The 19,911-nt window shown below is 37.4% G+C and overlaps 1 protein-coding gene across 3 annotated transcripts in view; it reads right to left on the bottom strand.

Moving 5' to 3' along the window:
* Positions 1-19,911, bottom strand: part of ADGRB3 (adhesion G protein-coupled receptor B3) — a 706,322-nt gene that overhangs the window by 118,238 nt on the left and 568,173 nt on the right. For all 3 annotated transcript variants that reach the window (XM_090034594.1, XM_090034587.1, XM_090034599.1), the window contains 3 exons: positions 19,114-19,240; positions 17,360-17,463; positions 14,140-14,242 (listed from right to left, as the gene is read on the bottom strand). In XM_090034594.1, the coding sequence (XP_089890720.1) occupies positions 14,140-14,242; positions 17,360-17,463; positions 19,114-19,240 (334 nt within the window). The remainder of the gene's footprint in view (positions 1-14,139; positions 14,243-17,359; positions 17,464-19,113; positions 19,241-19,911) is intronic.

Here is a 19,911-nt window from a genome sequence, read left to right as displayed (position 1 = left end):
TTTTGGTTATTTTAAGCTATTAACCATGTAATTAACCCCTGGCTTTTTGTTTGGCTGAATTGAAAATAAAACTGGAGATAAATGGAGTGAAAAGAGACCCCAGGAAAATTTAAAACCTTTTTCACTCTGTTTACCCATAACTACGCTATAAACTGAATAAGTATAGTCCTTAGGGATATCCTTAGTGGAGCACAGTTCCCAAGCAAAGGTTTTATGCTGATAACCTAATGTGCTGTAAGTTGCCTATTCTCAACTTGCAGATCCCAAAGGAAGTTGCTGAAGTCAGATTCTCAGTCAGAACTTACCTACTTTACAGTTGGGCTGCGAATGTCCCCAGACTGTCCATGAATATGTTAAGTTCTTCTGAGCTTGAACTAAAATATGTCTGCTTTCATTTCTGTTTCTTACAAAATTCCAAAATAGCCTGGTTTATTTTCATCAGAACACTGAACTTGCTGCTTCATTTCTATGCATCAGTGTCTCCTGATGCAGATATAGCTTTCTGATCATACAGGTATCTTCTCTTTCTCTCAGAGAGTTTCCTGGATTTCCATGTAGCTGTTTTGGCCAATTCTTCCAATTCTGTATTTGCATTTGGATAGGAAAGTGTTACTTTCTTTTCTGATTTAGACTTTAGTAGTGTTTAGTAGTGTTCTCCTTTCACTACTGTACTGTGCTCAGACTGGGGTTCACAGTGTAGGCTAGTTCTGAGACAAATCAGAGGCTTAAAGTAAAAGCTGGATCCTGTTTGGGCTCTGATCCTACACTGCTTAAAGTCAATGGGAGTTTTGTCCTTGGCTTCAGTGATAGGAGGATCACACTTTTTCTTAGTTCTCTAACTATTGTACAATTCTTCAGCATTTAAATTCTTAAGATATTTATTTTGTTCTTTAAAGCCTAACAAAGTCCCAGCATTTGGGACAGCCCCCACCTGTGTGTACTATTATCTAGGAGAGATCAGTACATAAGCAGTCCCCAGAACTGAAGTGCTCAGAACGAGATGTAGGGCAATAGTGTAGTTGAAGGTGTCCCCACTTCTTTCCCTCAAAGACAGCTCTGAAAAGAGAGCTGATAAAGCTCAAATATATTGATCTTGAGAGCACAAAACAAGCTTTTCTATGTGGGGGCTTCTTTGAAATGAGGTGAGTCTATGGCAAGAGGGAAGAATTTTTAAAGAAGCTATAATATACATTAATGCATTAAACTAAAAGTTTATTTATGTTGGAAATACTCCCAGAGCTTTAATGAAGGGCTTTTTTTTTTTTTACCAACAACAATAATAATTAATAATGAATCCTACAAAGCTCTCAGAGGCATTTGGGCAGCTAAAAGGTCCAGCTTGAAATTATATATTTATCACAGATGCTTCATCTTGCAGATTCCTCAATACCATACCTGCATCCAGCTGAACCTTGCCAACATAATAAACTAAAATATCTCAGGAAATCTTGGCCACACTGTGCTCTAGGCTCCCTTAGGAATTCCCTCAGTAAAGGGCTTGTGATCTGTGAAAGAAGATTGCTGCACCTGCAGACTGAAAACAAAGGGGCCCTGTGGGGGCAAAGCAGTCTTTCTGTGCAGATCCCAGTAAGGGATTCAGATATTTGTGTCAGTCTTCACTGGCAGCTTTCAGCAATGGCAGCTTTTTAGTTCAGGATTTCACAATGTGCAACATTCTACTTCCACTAGTATATCTTAGCAGACATGACTGAAACAAAATCCTATCCCTAACCATGAACAGAAAAACAGCTTGTCTCAGGAAAGTTTTATAGTGTGAAATACATAAAAAGATGAAGAAGACATAGAGTGTGCATTGAAGACCTAATTGTTCTGTATGTTTATAATCATTCTCCCTCACCTTCACCATCACTTAGAGTTTCCTGTAAAATTTAAGCTTTCAGAACTCACTGGCAGGCTTCTGATCCCTACCTTCTATTAGCTGAAGTGCAATGGAGCCTTTAAAAACATGATAAGGACTAGAAGCAATAGTAGATGAGACTCAGCAAAACCCTCATGGCTTTGGATGAAAACTACACAGCATGGACAGGCCAGCTAGGTCATGGATAGATGCCTCCTGGGGATAAATGCTCTAAGCAGGTAGTTAATGGCAAACCCTGCCCCAAGATACTTCTTCAGCTATTCTCACCTTACCACACAAACACTTACTTAAAACAAGTTTAAAAAATTAGTCATCCAGCCCTCTACATGTTCTTAAAAAATATTTTGTCACTCTCTAAAACAAAGTATCCAAGAAATGACTTCCCTAACCACTATGGCTAGGGACAGACATTACACATAAATAGGTTTAAGTGATCAGAAACTGGTTTAAACCTGTAACAGAACAAACATTCAGTGCATATAAAATGGGTTGAAAATGGCTGAAATTGGTTTGAGATAAACCTGGTCGAATGCAGTATCAGATATAACTAATTTGGCTCAAACTGGTTTATGCACTGCCTGTCCCAGACACCTTGCTGGTTTAAGATAAACCTGACTTCCCCAGCATCCCAGCATGCTCTTTGGGTTGGGTGGCACTCTCTGCTCCACAGCAGGCCTGGCCCCTCCCCTCTGCTGTCTGGCTGCAGCTTTGGCAGAGACCTGCAGGCACAGCAGCATCTGCCTGGCTTCCTCCTGTTCTCCCTCTCCCCTCACCACTCCCTGCTAAGCAGGGACCCCTCCCTCCACCCCCTGTGCCCTCTGCCTTACACAGACACCTCAGCATTAGCTACCATTCTACATGCTGTCTATGGTCCATGCTGTGGCAGACAGCTGTATTGGCTTAGGCCTTTTTGGAGCTATGTCCCTCCATTCCTTCTATGTTTAAGAGGAGCTTGAACTAATGAGAGAGGCTGTACGTTTTCTCATGGGGTGATACATGCTGATAACAGAGCTGGTAAATGCTCTGTTATCAAGGGTGGGGGGACACCCCTCCCTAATCCTGTTGGGGCCTGGCCACACCCCTCTCAGCTCAGCCCTATGCAAAATAAGGGAGGGCTGCTCTGGTGACCCCCAACTTCTAGCCTGAGCCACTGCAGGCATGTGTCTGCATGTTTGGGATGTCTGTGCAGTTAAAAAATTATTAGCCTAACCTGCAAAGGCTGAATCAATTCAGGCCCAGTCTTTTTGAATGTCTGTCCCTAGCCTGTGTACCCAGGTTACCTATAACTGATGTTACATAATCTAGAAGGGTAGCCAATATAAATCTGACAGCAGAACTATAGAATTTTTCGGACATAAGATTCACATCCTGTTAATTTCACTTATTTTAAAATAATGAGCCTGTTCCAAAAGATATCCACCTGGCAGGGCCACCCCGGGGGGTGGGGGGAGAGAGAGGGAGGAATCAGGGTGACCACCCCAGGCCCTGTGCTTTGGGGGGCCCTGCAGAGCTGGGTGGAGTGGCCTCAGTGACTCCATGCTGCCGCTGGCTTTGCATTCAGCTGCTTGGCCCCCCGCCACCACCAAATCTGCCACCAGCTACCTTGCATCTGGGTGAGGGGCCCCACACAGGCTGATTTGCCCTGGGCCCCGCACCCTGCTTGGATTGTCTCTGCTACCTGGAAATAAATGAGTTAATAACTTCTGTGTATTACAGATACACAGGAGCTTTAAAGCTTCCTGTTTTTAAGGGAAGGAAGACTTCCTAGCCTTAAAAAGGAGTGTTTTGTTCGCATAAACCTATAAAATTCTTAAGTGCCTATTATTTAATTAAGAAAGGCACATTGTTTAGATATTTGTGGAAGCTGAGTCAGTATTCTTTTTAGGGTTTAAAAATCTGGCTAGGATATATTTTGAATGGTATATAAAACATTAGGGCTATGCTTGGATTGCAGGCCTTGATGATAAAAGTAAGGAAGCATCAGGGTGCTTATGGTGTAATGGAAAAAGACAATTTTTGCTCAATTTTTGAGGTTTTGTGGATTGGTCACTCTGAGGGTTATATGGGCAGGGCGTATGAATATATATAAGAGAACAAGCAAATCTCATGACAGTTCTTGTATGACACTAATGCAGGCCTGACATGGATACTAGTTTGTGATTCACAGCAAAACCATTTTTATTCCTGTATCATACAATTGGAAAGCCTCAGTTCAGTGCCACATTATTACTATTCTGTATTTACTTTAAAAGATAAGCAGTCTGAAAATGAAGGTTTTATAACAAGGTTTTATAATTAAATTGGTAACACTTATGCCTGAATTCTGATTGACATGACATAAGAGGATATGCGGTAAATGGCAGAGACTTGAGAGTCTTCTTAAATATAAAAAGTGTAAAATCTCAATGCAAATAACAACAGATTTAATATTAATCCCATCTTTTTAAAACCCAAGTTTCAATAGCAGTAGGTTCTGACATGTTGGGCTTTGTTGTCCTGTATAGCTCAGCTAAGCTTGTTAAGGATACAATTCTTACTCTAAGTCCTTGCCTAATTTTAAATGGTATTTAAGGAATAATAAATCCACTTAGATGCCCTGGCTTGGGGAAATTATTTAATGAATATAGTATGAGATTGTGACTTTTACAAAAAAGAATTACGCACCATAAATTATATGCAGTTCTACTAATTATAGGCAGATATGTAATCATTTGCAGTACAACATATTGTGCCAACCTTACTCATACTTCCTTCCAACTGCTGGACTCCTTTTGCCAGATACAGTTCAGTTTTCTTCAGAAGAAAAAGATATTAAAATGTTTTTTCCATCCTGCTTTCAAAACCCACATGTCTAGTTCATGCTGAACGTTCTAACATTACAAGAATTCTATCAGTTTTAACAGCTTGAGGCCTTTTTATTACAAAAGTGTAAGTTTTCCCACAGGGAAGTCTCATGGTTACATTCATTAAGAAAGGGCATGATTATAGTCAAATTCTATGTTACTTAACTTTACTTTAAGATTTTTCCTTTCACAATTATTTCTAGGAAAATTTTCTATTCAGTTGCACAACTATCTATAATTATTTGCCCACAAAAGCCTACTTTGTGTAGATTCTGACAAACCCATCAAAAGTGGAAAACAATAAAACATAGCCACTGTCATGAAATTTAGATCCTAAATTTATCCACATGAGAACTGTTATCATTTGGTGGGTAATTTCCTTCACATTCTAATATTACATTTGACTTCAGTCAATCAAAATTAACCTATGTAAAACAAACAAACAGAAAACCCACTACCTGTGCAACACAAGGGCAGTTTATCTCATGACTGCTCACTGCTGATCTTCCTGTGCCTTTCTGTGAAGCAGCTGCACTGACTACTGTCAGAAGCCATACACTGGACAAATTTGATTTAGTATGGCAATTCTTATATATATGGTTTTCTATGTTGAGATGCTACAGAAAACAGAAATTCAGGCATAAAGGATTACTTACTCACTAGTAAGCTCTATTTCCAGAACTGGATATACAGAAGTGATAGCTAATAACAACAACAAAACAAAATCCATTGTTATATTAGCTTATGATCTCTATCTCTGGGCCCAGGCTTGACAAAGATATACATGGCTCACATAAGTAGAACAATGTGCATGGTTAAGGATTATTAATTTATCTAGGGATGGCAAGTCCCAACCCTGGATCTGTCAGGCAATGAAGTACAAAACAGCTAAGGAAAGAACTATGATTTCCAAATTTGTAATCAGTACACTCCAGGAGTCATTTCCCGTATAGTACGCTCACTTGAAACTACAAGATAAAGGGCCTAAGGAAATTGTTACTGAGATAGAAAGGTATAAAAACAGAAATTTAAAACTGTAAAAATGAACTTGACAGTGTTTCATCAAGGTTGAATTTACCATATGTTCCTGAATACATATAGACACAACAGGGAGCTGTAGAGAAGTGCAGAAGGAATGTTGTACTGTAAGCTCATTGCACTAAATTTACATTCTTTTGCATCTATATCATGTTTGGCTGAAAAGGACTCCATATTTTTTATATGTGTTTTGGTTTGGTACACAGGAGGTATATTGATTTAGATGATTTATTATTATGAGATCAGTTTACCATTAAATATGGCCCATATGATTATGTTTAATGTATTATTTTACTAAGCATCCATTTAAAAAGACTTGTGCTTTTATACTTATTTTGGTTTGTGTTACAAGTGTATATATCTCTATCTGAATATATGGAAGTGTGGTAATCCTGTTCCTTGAATTGAAGGGTTAACAAACAAAAATTTACCTTACCCAGCGCTACATAAATCACCCCAAATTTGGATTGTTGTTGTTGGTGGTGCTGGTGCTGCTGTTGTTGCTGCTGTTATTACAGTCATTATAATCATCAGTATTATGTGCACTTAAAAATCCTGCTCTACCACTTCTACTTTGGCAAAAGGTTCTTCCTCCACATTATGTGAATCAAAGATCATTTAAATGGTTCTAAGCTGATTCATAGCCCACTGATTACTCTGCTACTTAAACTGGAATCCAGTAAACAAGCCCAAAAGGAATGGAAGGAAGGAAGGTGTGAAACCAGATATAGCTATTTGAATCATCAACAGATTGCCTAAAATGACACAAACAGGTGTTTGTGTGGGGATGAGCTATTTCTCTTCAGGGTTGTGGGGATGACTTCCAGAGAACAGGAAGCAATTGAAGAACAGAGAAGGAGAAACTCCAATTTCAGGAACAGCAAAAAGTAATGTCCAACTGTTATGGAAGATGTGACCCTGTATTCTTCAGGGGTAAATGATGATAACATTTTAGGATGCCTGAAATAAGGGCATTTCCCTTTTTGATTCAGCTTTTCAGAACACCTAGCCAAAGTTCATAACAGGAGACTGAGCATTGTAGATAATCCTTACTTTTTCTTAATTTCATTATGTTTTTTCCCTGTAACATGATTAAAGTGAAAAAAGTAATTTGTTTAAGAAATCCCAAACTGACTGGTAAAATTGACACATTTAGAGTAAAAGACTGACAAGTGTTCTCAAAAACAATGTTACAGTGTCCTCTGAAACTGGTTAACATTAACATGTTTACTGATCTTGGGTAAAAAGGATCTGTTCTCCAAAGACTCTTCTGGGAATCAAAGATTAGAGAGTGAGTTCTCCTGAATTAACAGGTTTAGTCAGAGTTTGATGTGGTAAAGCAGTATTTTTAAAGAGACCTACTTTTTTATTCATTGCCAAGGACCCCATAGTAGTTAACTGGTTTGCAGCTCCCGAACGAGCAGAATTCAGTCACATGTGGTAAATGCACACTACCTACTGCTCATTGTACCTGGTTGTCCTTTCTTAAAGGATCTCACTTGGTTTAATGACAAGTTGTATCTGTCCTTCAAAGAAGCCCACCATATTCTGCTTCCACAAAGAAGCAATAGTAAGAATCAGCAGGGAAGGAGTTAAAATAGCATCATGGTGTTGACAAGAACAGGAAGATATTTGTGGCCAGATCTTCGGCTGTGCAGATGGGAGACACAGCTTAAATGACACCAATTTTAGATGTGAGTTATGGAATGTTACTTCCTCAATTGTAAATTACCTACTACTACATTGTTTTCTAACACAACCATAATGCTGTTTGAACAGTTATTCTGTATGTCCCAGCTGCTTGTGAGATCTCCCCTGAGGTTTTTTTAGATGTGCTGAAATTGGCTCTCCTAACTCCACCATATGTGGCACTGTCATAAAGAGGTGGCAGATATGGGTCAATTAACTCTGCTAGAAGAGCATGAATACCACATGGTATCAGGCTCATGGCACATTATATTTTATGCAACTGCTAAATTCTTTCCACACAGGAAAGGTGCAAATGACCCTCCTCCCAGTAACCACCTTCTTTTCTTCTGCTTAAGCGGGTGCATCTACACATGCAATTCATGAGAAGGGATAAACTCCGGAGCTGCACAAGCAGGAGTACCCTGCTCCTTAGTGCAGTATCTACACATGCCCCTGGGACAACAGCACTTTGAACTGGGCAGAGCAGGCACAGGTTAGCAGCAGGCTCAGGCAGTCAGCCCTGGGCTCTGGGTGGCCATTCTGGGTGGTAGAGGGGCTGGCTGGGGCATGAGAATGCTGAAAGTGCAGAGCTGTGTGGCTAGGCAGCAGGCAGGCAGGGGTTAGGCTGACCTGGCACAATTTGCACCCGTGGTCACTGTCTCCTATGTACTTTTCATCACAATTAATGATTCTGTCATAAGGGTACATCTACACATGTGCATTTACTGCATACATCTACACATGTATGCCCATACTAAGCAGTAAATATGGTTACTTACACTGACTTGAGCATAAATTTGAGACCTGCATCATGCGCAATACTGTTACTGCGCAATAACACACGTGCAAAAATCAGTTACTGTTCAATAACACACATGTAGATGCCTTACTGTGCAGTAACACTGCCTGTGTGGACTGACTTTCCACACACAGAGTTAATATGCTTTAATGCACATGTAGATGCTGGCCTAATCCCATTTACTGCACAGTAATTTATTGTGCAGCAAATTTAAGCTGGCTTGATGCATGTGGAAACACACCCACTGTGTCCCCAATGCACACACTGTGTATTTGCTACTCCTGAGAATTTCTCTCAGACTGTGCTCCCCTGTGCTGTTTTTCACTATGCTGTGCCTGAGTTACTGTGATGAGAGACCTGATGAAGAATGTCTTACATTTGAAAGCTTCTCTATCTTTATCTTAACTACATAGTTGGTCTAATAAAAAGATATTACCCTAAGAAATCCCTGCCTTTTACACGGCTATGGGCAGAATCCTTGGGGAGTCTGCTTCCAATGCTAATCTAAACCTTGTGCAAACTTAATTACCCAAGGAGCTTCTTTAGAGAGTACGATAGGGACATCCCATACTGGAACCCATAGCTCTGGTGGCTTTTCCCTTCATTTTCTTTGCTTGTCCAGGTGCCAGAGTGGATGGGAGGGGTAAGGATTTCTTAGGGTGATATATTTTATTGGGATAGAGTTAGATAAGCTTTCAAATGTAGGACAGTCTTTATCAGGTGGATGGGAACGTTCATTTTGTAAAAAGAAGCAATTTTATAGGATTACTTTGACCATTTGCTCAGAAACATCTAATGCAAATTACAGATTAATAACCTGCAAAATGTAAGGGGTGTTTTGCTTGATTATTAAGCTATCCTTATTCCTCATAAGCAGTTTATAGGAACTGCTGATTAGGTTTCTTTGTATTTTAGGTAGTCAAAGAGATTTTATTCAAATTTGCCACCTTGTTTCTCCACCCCCAATGTGCTCCAACTTTTAATAAGGAACAGCTCTTATGGCTGAATTAAAAACCATGAATGCAAAGAAGGGATTATCACTAAAATGGTATAACGGGAAGCATAACAAATATGTGTTACAATTAGACAAGGGTGACACAGAATATTAAGCATACTGCCCCGAGAGAGAGTCTCTTTCCCTGATAGGCACACATAACCCTTAAAACAGTTAACAGAATCTGCAAGTGTGAACGAAGGGAAGAACATACACTCCTGAAGACACCTATTTCTCAAGAACCCCCACACAAGCTCTATGTGCTAACAAAATCAGAAACAGATAATAGAGAAAAGAATTAACTTCCCCCCATCTGTAGGATGTATCTTGCTGTTTATTTTAAACTTTATTTAGGCCTGTTTTCTTCACAAGGAAAATATGCAAACAGTATTTATTTACCTCAAATGGCTAATGTGTTGTTATTTACAAACAACTGTTAATGAAACAGTGATAGTGTTTCTGATATGATCATTTTCAAATGTGCATATACTGAAAGAAAAAAGGCCCAATACTAAGGCCCAATAACTTATTGGAGAGAAAAGAATCTCACTTGTTAAATTAAGGCTGGAGCATAATTGAGATTTTTAGCTTTAAGTAACGTTATCCATGTACAGAAGCAATCACCCATCTTTCTCAATTGCATAGGAAGTAACAACAAATGGATAATGTGAAACTATTTACATGATACACTCAGACCCTCAAATCACTTATACTTCCTAAAATAAATATGGCAGTCTCTACAAAGTGAAAACACAGGATTGTGTTGATCTTCTGAATTCTAATCCTATTACAGACATTCCCAAGTTAAAGTAAAATAATGCAGTTACTATTTTAAACAATAGTTTTAACTAGGAAAAACACTACTTTGCAGAAAAAAGTATCCAAGTATTAAGAATAAATCAACATGCTTTCTATCTTTCTCCATCTGCAACACTGATTATCAGAGCTAAATTAACCCTTTAGTGGTCCCTAGGTAAACAAACTCATAGGCCCCAGGCTGGTCAAGACCCTGCAGGGAGCAGGGCTAGGAGCCACCACCAGGAAGCATCCACCACAGTGGTGAGGCTGGTGGAGGGGATGGGAAGGGAAGGGAGGTGAATGGGGTCATTCGTGCTGCTGCCATAAGAGGGAGGACTGGAACCCCCTGCAGCGCAGGGCCCTAGGCATGCGCTTTTTTTTCCTACACATTAATCCAGCCTTTCTGATTATATTCACAAAGAATCATCAGGGAAATTTTAATCAACTTCAAAGCAGGTGGGGAACCACAGCTTCCAACAACCTAAACATGGGCTTAATAGAACAACGTATCAAAAGTTGATTTATGCTTTAAGAGAATTTCAACAAGATTTTTCTCTATTTGGAAATTTTGTTGGAAACACATTGAAGAAAGCAAGCCACTTTTCATTTCTGTCTTTCAATAAAGTGCATAACCTGTGCAGCTATGAAGGAATAAAAGAACATGACTTTCTGCTGACAAAAGCTATTCCAGTCTAGCTCTTCCAATAGGTTCCATCCTTTGCTTGCACCAAATATCTTAAAACAAGTTAAAAGGCTCTATGGCCTAGACCTCAAGTCTATTGTCTGAAACCTCAAGTAAAAAAAAACTAGTTCACATACTGAGAAGGAGGAAATTCTGCCTTTAAACCTCAAGTATTTGAAATTTAAAAGCTCTACCAGCTTTCAAGACTTTAAGCTACTTCTGCAGAACCTTATCTGTACACAGTGTGTCCATTTCTGCTGGAAGGAAATATCATGACCTTTTTTTTTTACTAAAAAAGACAGTATCTACTTTAAATAGAGAAAGTACAGCATTTCAAACTCACTTAGTCCTCATTAATTTTTCATGAACATATGAAAGTTATATAAAACCACAAAAGATACAATCATCCTTAAGATACGGTTGCTAGAGCTAACTTGCAGAATACTTGTGATATATTTAACAAACAAAAAATAAAAATGAATTAATAACCTTCACTTTGGCAGTGCAGAAGAGCCAAATTTATTCATACATTGCCACAGAATGCACAGAACCTTTCTTACAGGAGCAGGGATTTCTCGAAGTTCGTAAAGAAATCAAAACTGGTTTGTGAATTAGATAAAGCAAAGAGAGTAATATACAAACTGTAGATCAAGAAGAGATATTCTTTCGGTAGCGGACACATCTTTGTTTTGCTTAAGTTTACATACTACTCCAATTTACAATTAGAACTGAGTTCTCATCAGGCCAAAACCTCTTATTCTCCATAAAGCACATGCATAAACAGAGAAATTCAGAACCCTGTTTCTGGTCTATATCCAATTATGAAAATCACATGTTGGCCTGTATAGCAGTTTGAATCAAAACATCAAATGTGGTAAACATTCTCAAACTTTGTGGAAGTCATAATGAGCATACAGATACTGATTAAATGCCCAGATACCTTGGTGACAGTGGTCCTACAAGAATGAAAATGGAACACAACAGAAGTCAAATCTAACAAATGAAGTCCATCTCTATAATACATGGAAAAAATTCTTCTTGTGCTTTCATTTTTTAATATTTCCAATTACTTTTTAAATACCAAAGCATGACTGTTCACCAAGAAACAATTTTTCAGTCTTGAAATAAATTCTTCTCCTGGGTAAGAACTTTAGGATTTGCCACCCAAATCTATAATCCACTCCACAAATTTTTAGGGAATAACATCAATATCAACTCAAATAAAAGATTAATTTCAAAAAGGCTTTCCTCTTCAACATGGGAAAGATATAGTTCTTTTTGTAAGTCAAACTGATATTTCCCATCTAGCTGTTGTGGAAATCTAAACCTGGGGTCTAAAAATCAAAATATATTTTTCTCCATACATTAACATAGAAAATAAAGAACAAATAACTCATTCAAATCCAAGTTCTAGCAAGCCACATTCTTAAGGGCATAGTCATTCAAAAATGGACTCAAATATATGCTAAATTCACAGTAATTTCATATACTAGACATATTCACAGCTTGCTTTTCTGGAGCTTGGAAATGGACATGGTGGTTAAAACCCATTTTGTTAAGTGACAAAGGAAATATGGCTTTAAAGAAAGAACCATGCTCGGCCCTTGATCCATCTAATATTCTCCCTTGTTATTATCAATTCTGTAGATGTATCAAGGGCAATTATGGATTGCAGAGAGTAGAAATGTACAGAGAAGAATGTGCTTCTGTTGATTTGAGTTTTTTTTTAAGATCACAGCATTTAAAATGTAAATTTTGTTAGGCCTACATCACTACATCATTGATTCCCTCGGAAGATTCCATTTCATAGGTTTTCCTATTTTCAAAAAGAATTTGAGAAAATATCCAAGTATCTTTGGAGACTGAAAAACAGAAATGGGAAGACTGAAGAGTCATTTAGTAGAGTGAAGGTTTTCAAATGAGTTGGATTAGAAAGCGTGACACATTTCCAAGTGAAACACATTTCAAACATGACTTAGGCTCCTTAGTCACTTGAACAATTTTGAATATATTCTTTTTAAAACTGCAGCTGGACAGTTTCTGTTAAAGTCAATGATAGTTGCATTGCTTCTTTCTGCAAACCCACAACAGATAATTATACAATAATTCATAATAATATATTAAGGTAATTTATATGTATATATTTGAGGTATATTTTTCAAAGTATTACCATTTTGCCCTAATTGAATTGGAGCAATTGAGTTATATAGCTAATTTCTTAAGTATTAGATTAAAAGAATAAATAATTTGGAGGAACGGACTAAAGCAGTGGTTCCCAAACTCTAACAGATTGTGCACCACCAATTTAAAATGATACAACCTTAAGTACCGCCAGCAAATTTTTCAGTTCAACCTTGAGTACCACCAGTGTATTTTTATCATATAAAGTAGTTATAATAAATCTGTTAATGCATACCACTGACAGGTTGCCTGCGTACCACTGGTGATACGTGTACCACAGATTGGGAACTGCCGGATTAAAGGAAATTATGCCTGAACTTTAGGTTTTTTGTCAAAAATATATTGTGATTTGATAGTTGAATGATATATTTATTGCATGCTCAGCAAACTGTATTGCTTTTATAAGAACAAGATGTATTATTTCTTAAAGACAACTCCTGTTCAATGCAAAATTTAACAGTATTCTATTACAATCCCACACAATAATTACATTATGTTTTCTCAACCTTTTGAGTAGTTTTATTACATTTTAAAACAACTGTTTTGTTTTTCTCAGAAAAATTATCTGGTTTCACTTGGAAATTTGTGATCACCCAAAATATAGAAAGGACTTCAACTGGTAACGGTGGCCTGCTTCAGAGAAAAGGACAAATACTGATCGTGTCCACTAACAGGCTGAAACAAGGTTTGCTGTGATTACCATCAGTTCAACAGTAAATAAGGTATATTACTGATCTATAACCGTTTGCAAGCAAGTTTGAATGATTATGTATCTGTATTGTGCCCTTTCAGCCTTGCTATAACATTATTTTGTGAGTGCGCACATTTTCAAGAGTAGTACTTTTAACTTCTGAACAATTTAAACTTGTCTTTGGAGTGTCAGGTTGTTAATAAAAAGACAAAAAACATTGTAGCACAATCCTATTACAACTATGATAATGAGCCAGAATTTGTGCTTTTGAAGTTTCATGTCTTTGAACTTTTAGGCTTTGAAATTTAGTTATAAAACACAAGTCTACCACAGAGAACACAGCTTATCCAGAAGGAATAGTACCAAAAGGGATTTTTGGAAGCAAGAAAAATATTAGGACATACGTTAAATAATTTTTTTGCCTGTTACTATTTTACCACAAAGATTTTCCAGTCTTGTTAGGATGGATTTGTATCTAAATATAATAAAATAAACACAAATAAATAAATAGATATTCAAACACAAATCAATACAATTGTTCATACCTTATTCTGTGTCTGGGTTTGTCCAACCAGTATAAGGATATTTGATGAGATAATAGATAGGCAAAAATTAATCAGAATTATTGATCTCTCAGATCTGATGTACCTGTCAAAATAGAAAAATACAGAATAAAACATTTCTAAAGCCATTTAAAATAAAAATAGCAGATCAATTATAAAACTTTAATGCAATACATAGGAATTCTGGCAATACTTTAAGCTGAAGAGCTCTGTTGCCAGAATGTCAAAGGTAAATTTGCTATTAAACTGATACTATATAAACATAGCATTTGGAAAGGCTATTTTTACATTACATAACCTCTGATTTTCTCAGTGTCTCAAGACATCATAAACAAGATTGTATTAGTGTTTCCATTAAGATCATTTGGTATTCTTTATATGACATCATATGGATAATAATGTGACTGCATAAATTCAGATCAATAGTAAGTTTATTTTGCCTGCTCCTTAATGGGAATATTCAGAGAAAGGGAGGCCCACAGCTGGCATAAATCGGTATAGCTCCATTGCAGTAATTGACTTTAGTGGAGCTATGCTGATTTACATGAGTAAAGGATCTGGCCTACAATGTATAATTAAGATGTAGTTTAGTAGATTATACCATGGGAGTGCATTCTTAAACGCTTACTTTATTAGGGTAATTATAACACATACATTAATCTTGAAGTTAAGCTACATTTAAAACATAATTTGTGTGCAGAAGCAGAAATACAGTAAGTTCTTCATGTTCATATAAGCAAATACCCAAAATAGCTGATTTTTGTATATATAGAGTAAATTATAGTAGTGAGCATTACATAGTCTCTATTGCCAACTTTTGTCATATTATTCATTTTACAAGTGTATTATGAAAATGGTTGATGGGATAACAAAGTATAAATTCTTCATCAGCTACTTCCTTATAAATCATGAATGCTCTCATATTAAAACATAATATGTTATGTGCTAAAGAATACTAAAGCAATGACAAATATTTAACCTAAGCATATCATTGGTCTGCTTTTCAGAAATGCTGGTTACCTATATTGCCTGTTCTAATCAATGGGGGTTGTGAATGCCAATTTCTCTGAAAACTGTACAATTTACTAATACAATTCTTAATATGGCTCAGCTGATCTGCACTTAGGTGTATGCTCATGCGTGAATTTCAGGGCACTAGTGAACATGGGCTGCATCTGTTTGAAGTGCTCTTTGCTCACCTGTCTTGATTTAAGTTAAGGATGCCATGACATTTTTCATAAAAGAGTACAGACCAAACCTGATATCATGGCAAGGGGGATATGTGCCATTGTAGATGAATACAAAATAGTACATTTGTCTATATAATCACATCACTACCGATCTCTAGCTCATTATTAGTGAACTGGATCCCAACATCAAATATTGGAGCTTTGGGCAAAGCATAGGGGTATCTTCAAAATGTGGGTAATTATAATGCTTATTAATTTAGAGACCCACAAGTGTGTTTTGAGCCAGGCAAAATCTATGTAAACTTAGCAAATGCACCTTATTCTAGTGTCTAGCCTTTCATTCCTAATGCTTTGGTTTTGTGAACAGTACCTGAAATGAAAATGAATGCTTTCTAGTTTTTCATTTGGATGAGGGGAAAAAACCCAATTTTTATTTTTTTATTAGATCCAAACAGAATTTCCCCCCTGATTTTTCATATTGGGGCCAAACCAAAAGATTCATTATTTACAGAGCACTACTTCTAACTAATAATACCACAGTTCTACAGTTGTTGATGTTTTCTGTGTGATGTTTCAATTCAAGCCAAACTTCGGATATTTTCTGCAGTATAAAAATATGCACAAGGATGATATGTCCATGCTCATAGAAATGTAACAATAAGTGATGGAAAAAATGATTACCATCATAGTCTATCCTTCTCCCAGGGCAAGTCTGTTGACTAAAGTACATTCCTGCTTGCTCAATCCAACTTTAAATAATCAACATGAGGAGATGGCCAATCACCATTATACAATTGAAACACTTAACTGAAAGGAAACTTTTCCTGATATCTGTCTAAAGTGTCCTCTCTTGTGTCTCACTCATGGCCTTGTTTAGGCCTTCCTTATCATTTTAAACAGTTCTTTTCTCAGCTTGAAAGTTGTCACACTGGAAATCAACACTAGTACATTCCCTGATGGCCTTTTACCAACAACGATAGAAATGTCAGAAGAAGCAGGAATAACCACAGAAAGTACCTGACCAACTGTGCATTGGGGAAAGTGAGAAGAACTTCTTGAATGTATATTTCTCTGGAAACTTTGATTGATAAGTTTTATATATTTGTACTGACTAATGTAACTAGATTGGGTATATTTATTAAATATCTGTCTAATTGTGTGTATATATGTGAAAAAGAGAGGGCATGTGTCAAATTCGTAAGCTGTTTACTTCAGTACTTTCTGTTAGCATCAGATTTCATTGGTCAATTTTACATTTATAAGTTTGTATTCTTTTCGTGTCTTTTTATCTTGTATTATGGAAGAGGGCAAACAGAAGCCAATAGCTCACTCCCACTCTAATATTCATTATTCATTATTTTATCAGGTGTTTCCTCTCAGTCTTCTTTTTCCACACTTATTTATCCTTTTATTTTAAATCCCAACCCAGATAAAATTTCTGTATGACTCTCAGTTGCATTTATATTCCTAGACAAGATTTGAAAGTAGGAAGCATAAAGCAAGTTCAATATTGGATTGTGCCAAATAGTCCTTCCGAAACATGTTTTTCAAAAGCAGACTGCTACATTTTGTGCCCTTCAGTGAATTATGTAGCTGAAATGGGCAAAGTAGGTTGAACATCTGTCAACCTCCAAAACTTGGAACTTCTGTGACTTTGAAATGTAGCTTTTTTATTACTCATAGACTTCATGTTCAAATGTAAATGGAGAAGTAGGTCAGGAAATAGCCCATAGGCCATGGATCAAGTGTAAACATTATTTAACTGTTTTACTTGTGGATGAACCCCGAAAAATCCTTATTTGTTGTATGACTACCTCACTGACAGGGCAATATCATTAAGTCTGAAGAACTAGGGGTGTCAATTTGTTGTTGGTCATTTCACAACATTTTATGAAAAGCAGATTTTTTTTCTAAATAAAGAAGATAAGCATGTAACTAATTGTGCTCTTAGCTACTAATTTAAATCCAGATAAGTATGCATTAATGTTCAACCCTATAAATCCATTACATACCTCCATAGTGCTGCATAGACAACTGCTAGGGTGATCAAGGCCAAACATGAAAGACCACTGCCTACTATTAGAGTTACTGAGGGTGTACCAGATGATTCCATGATCTGTAGGTTACAATAAACAGCTATGAGGGAAAACCATCTTTCAGAAATTAAAATGGCACATCAAAACAAAAAAGAACAATATAAAGAAAAAAAGATAAAACACCAGTGTGTCAAAACTAGCCTCAGTACTATTACCTATCAAGCAGACATCTACTTCATTCCTAATCTGATCCATACACATCTTTAAGATCTCCTTAATTATTGATTATCGTCCCCAGAGGCCTAGTAGCATTAAAATAATGTATTATACCACCTACATAATGTTTTGTAAAGTAAAGAACAGGAGTCATACTATAACTTAATGGGAGACTACAACATAAATTCAGGTTTTAAATACTGTGCTGTTAAAATTAATTAGAATACTTATTTCTTTTGGGGGAGAGAAATATTTTTAAAGTAATGTGATAAACAAGTAGTATGTTTTTACTGTACTCTGTTAAATGTCTTTCAGTATTTTGGCCAAAAATCTGATTCATGTTCACTGCAGTATTACTAAACTTTCTGACTTCTGATAACTTTGTCTTGAGTCCAGTATTCTCACACACTTAATTTATTTGGGACTCAACTCTTATAGGAAAATGGCAATACAAAGAACAGAAAATATCTTATACCCCTTATGAAGAAGCAGAACATCTAGAATTATTTAATTGAGCTTTCCTTCATTAATTACAGCTGAAAATCAATAGATGACCTTGAAAGACATATTTGCTTTTTTTTGTGTGAAATACAAACTATTCCCCCTGGAATCAATATTGTTCATTTTGTGCATGTGTGTGCACTCTGAAATAAACCTGGTACAGGCTACTACAATCTAAAAGGTGTAGACTTAAAAGTTTGAAAGGATGTTCTGTATGATTTACCAAAATGGTGTTTAAAGCCTCAGGGATGCATTGCAAATTATGTTTTATCAAGACATCTTTTGTCACTGAAACATGAGATAAAACTAATGTACTTTTAGGCCAGATTTTAGACAGAAAGTCAGATTTTATTTCATTCACTTTGTTTTCAAGCAGCTCTGCTTCACTAGTAAAAACAGTCTCTGATCAGACACTTCCAAAACCAGGAAATCCCTTCTGGGGATAACTTCACAAATATTCCCTTTCCAACTATTTTAATGCAATGATACTTAGACTGACTGCTCATACACTTGATGTCTCCCACTGTTTCATGCATGCTTGATTATTTTTCTTACAAGATGTCAACAGACAGCATAGAAAACCTGTGCTGAAAATGTCCAATGCAGATCTGCAATCTGTTTAAGTACAGTATCTAGGGTTTTCCTACCAGTAGCAATAATAAAACCTTCTCCATCACTCTGAGAGGTTTACATCCTTTTAAAAGCTTGTAAGTTGATAATGGCTCGATATGAAAGTTCCCAATGCATTTGCATTACAATTAGAAGCCTTTTCCTAGAAAATTGAGAGTTGGAAGAAACCTGAAATGGACTACAATTTAGTTCTAGCACAGATTGTGGAAATCATTTCTCTGAGCTGCTGGGGTGAACAGGAGATGATCATAATTTTGCCAAACTACAATATTAAAACAATCCCTCAATGCAACGTCTGAAATAAAGCTGGGAAGAACACTACACCACCTTCCCCCCCCTCCCCGTCTTTGCATTAAACCTGGATTTTTGTCTTTGTTACTTACTATTTCTCTAGGTTGCTGAGCCAAAATGGCGAAGGTAGAGAGACGATCACATAAGCATTTCGTATGGGATGCATCGGTAAGCACAGTTTTACATCCCTGGGTGGACCAGGTTCCCAAAGAGTCGTTCCTGCAAAGGAGAGAGAGAGAGAGAAAAAAAATCGGGATAATTACGCCTGACGGCCAATTCCGTGAGGAGCAAACGCAGTTTAATTGAGAGGCGAGTCTAGTGCAGCTCCCGGACAGAAGAGATCTACTTGTTGTTGAATAGGACTTAATTTAGATGCATCTCCAGCTGTACAGTAATGCGAGGGGAGAGGGGAAGGAGAAGCAGGCAGGCGGCTGCGCTGCGTGCCGGGAGCTGTCCAGCGTCCGTGGTGCTGAAACCTCGACTAGCTCTGTAGAGCCCTCTGCTAGCAGCAGCAGCCTTGTGCGCTGCCAGCCACTTCCGAGCCTCCCCAGCTCGCTGCAAAACTCGGAGGGGGAAGGAAGGGGGGAAGAAGAAGAAAGCAAGGGGGGCCGATTTCTTTCTTTCGTACCGGCTCTGTGTCTAGTTCCTGGTTTGTGTGGCGGGCGTTTATTTGTGTTGTTTCTTTTGTGTGCGCTGGTGAGCCTGTGTGCGGTTAGTGCAAAGGCAGATGTCTGTTCAACGTCTGCTTAGGTGACACTGGTTGGACTGGGAGTTGTCGGATCTTCTTCTCTGCTGGCTATTTGTGTTAGGGATTTTTTGTGTGGTGGTTGTTTTCCGTGGCCAGCCGTGGAAATTTCACTCTGGAAACGGCAGCATCAGATGCTTCCAAC

Source organism: Crocodylus siamensis, chromosome 1 (assembly GCF_052110815.1).
Source record: "Crocodylus siamensis isolate JL-2025a chromosome 1, ASM5211081v1, whole genome shotgun sequence".
NCBI classification, from domain to species: domain Eukaryota; kingdom Metazoa; phylum Chordata; order Crocodylia; family Crocodylidae; genus Crocodylus; species Crocodylus siamensis.
Note: the sequence above shows the minus strand (reverse complement) of the source record. Positions and strands in the feature narration are given on the sequence as shown.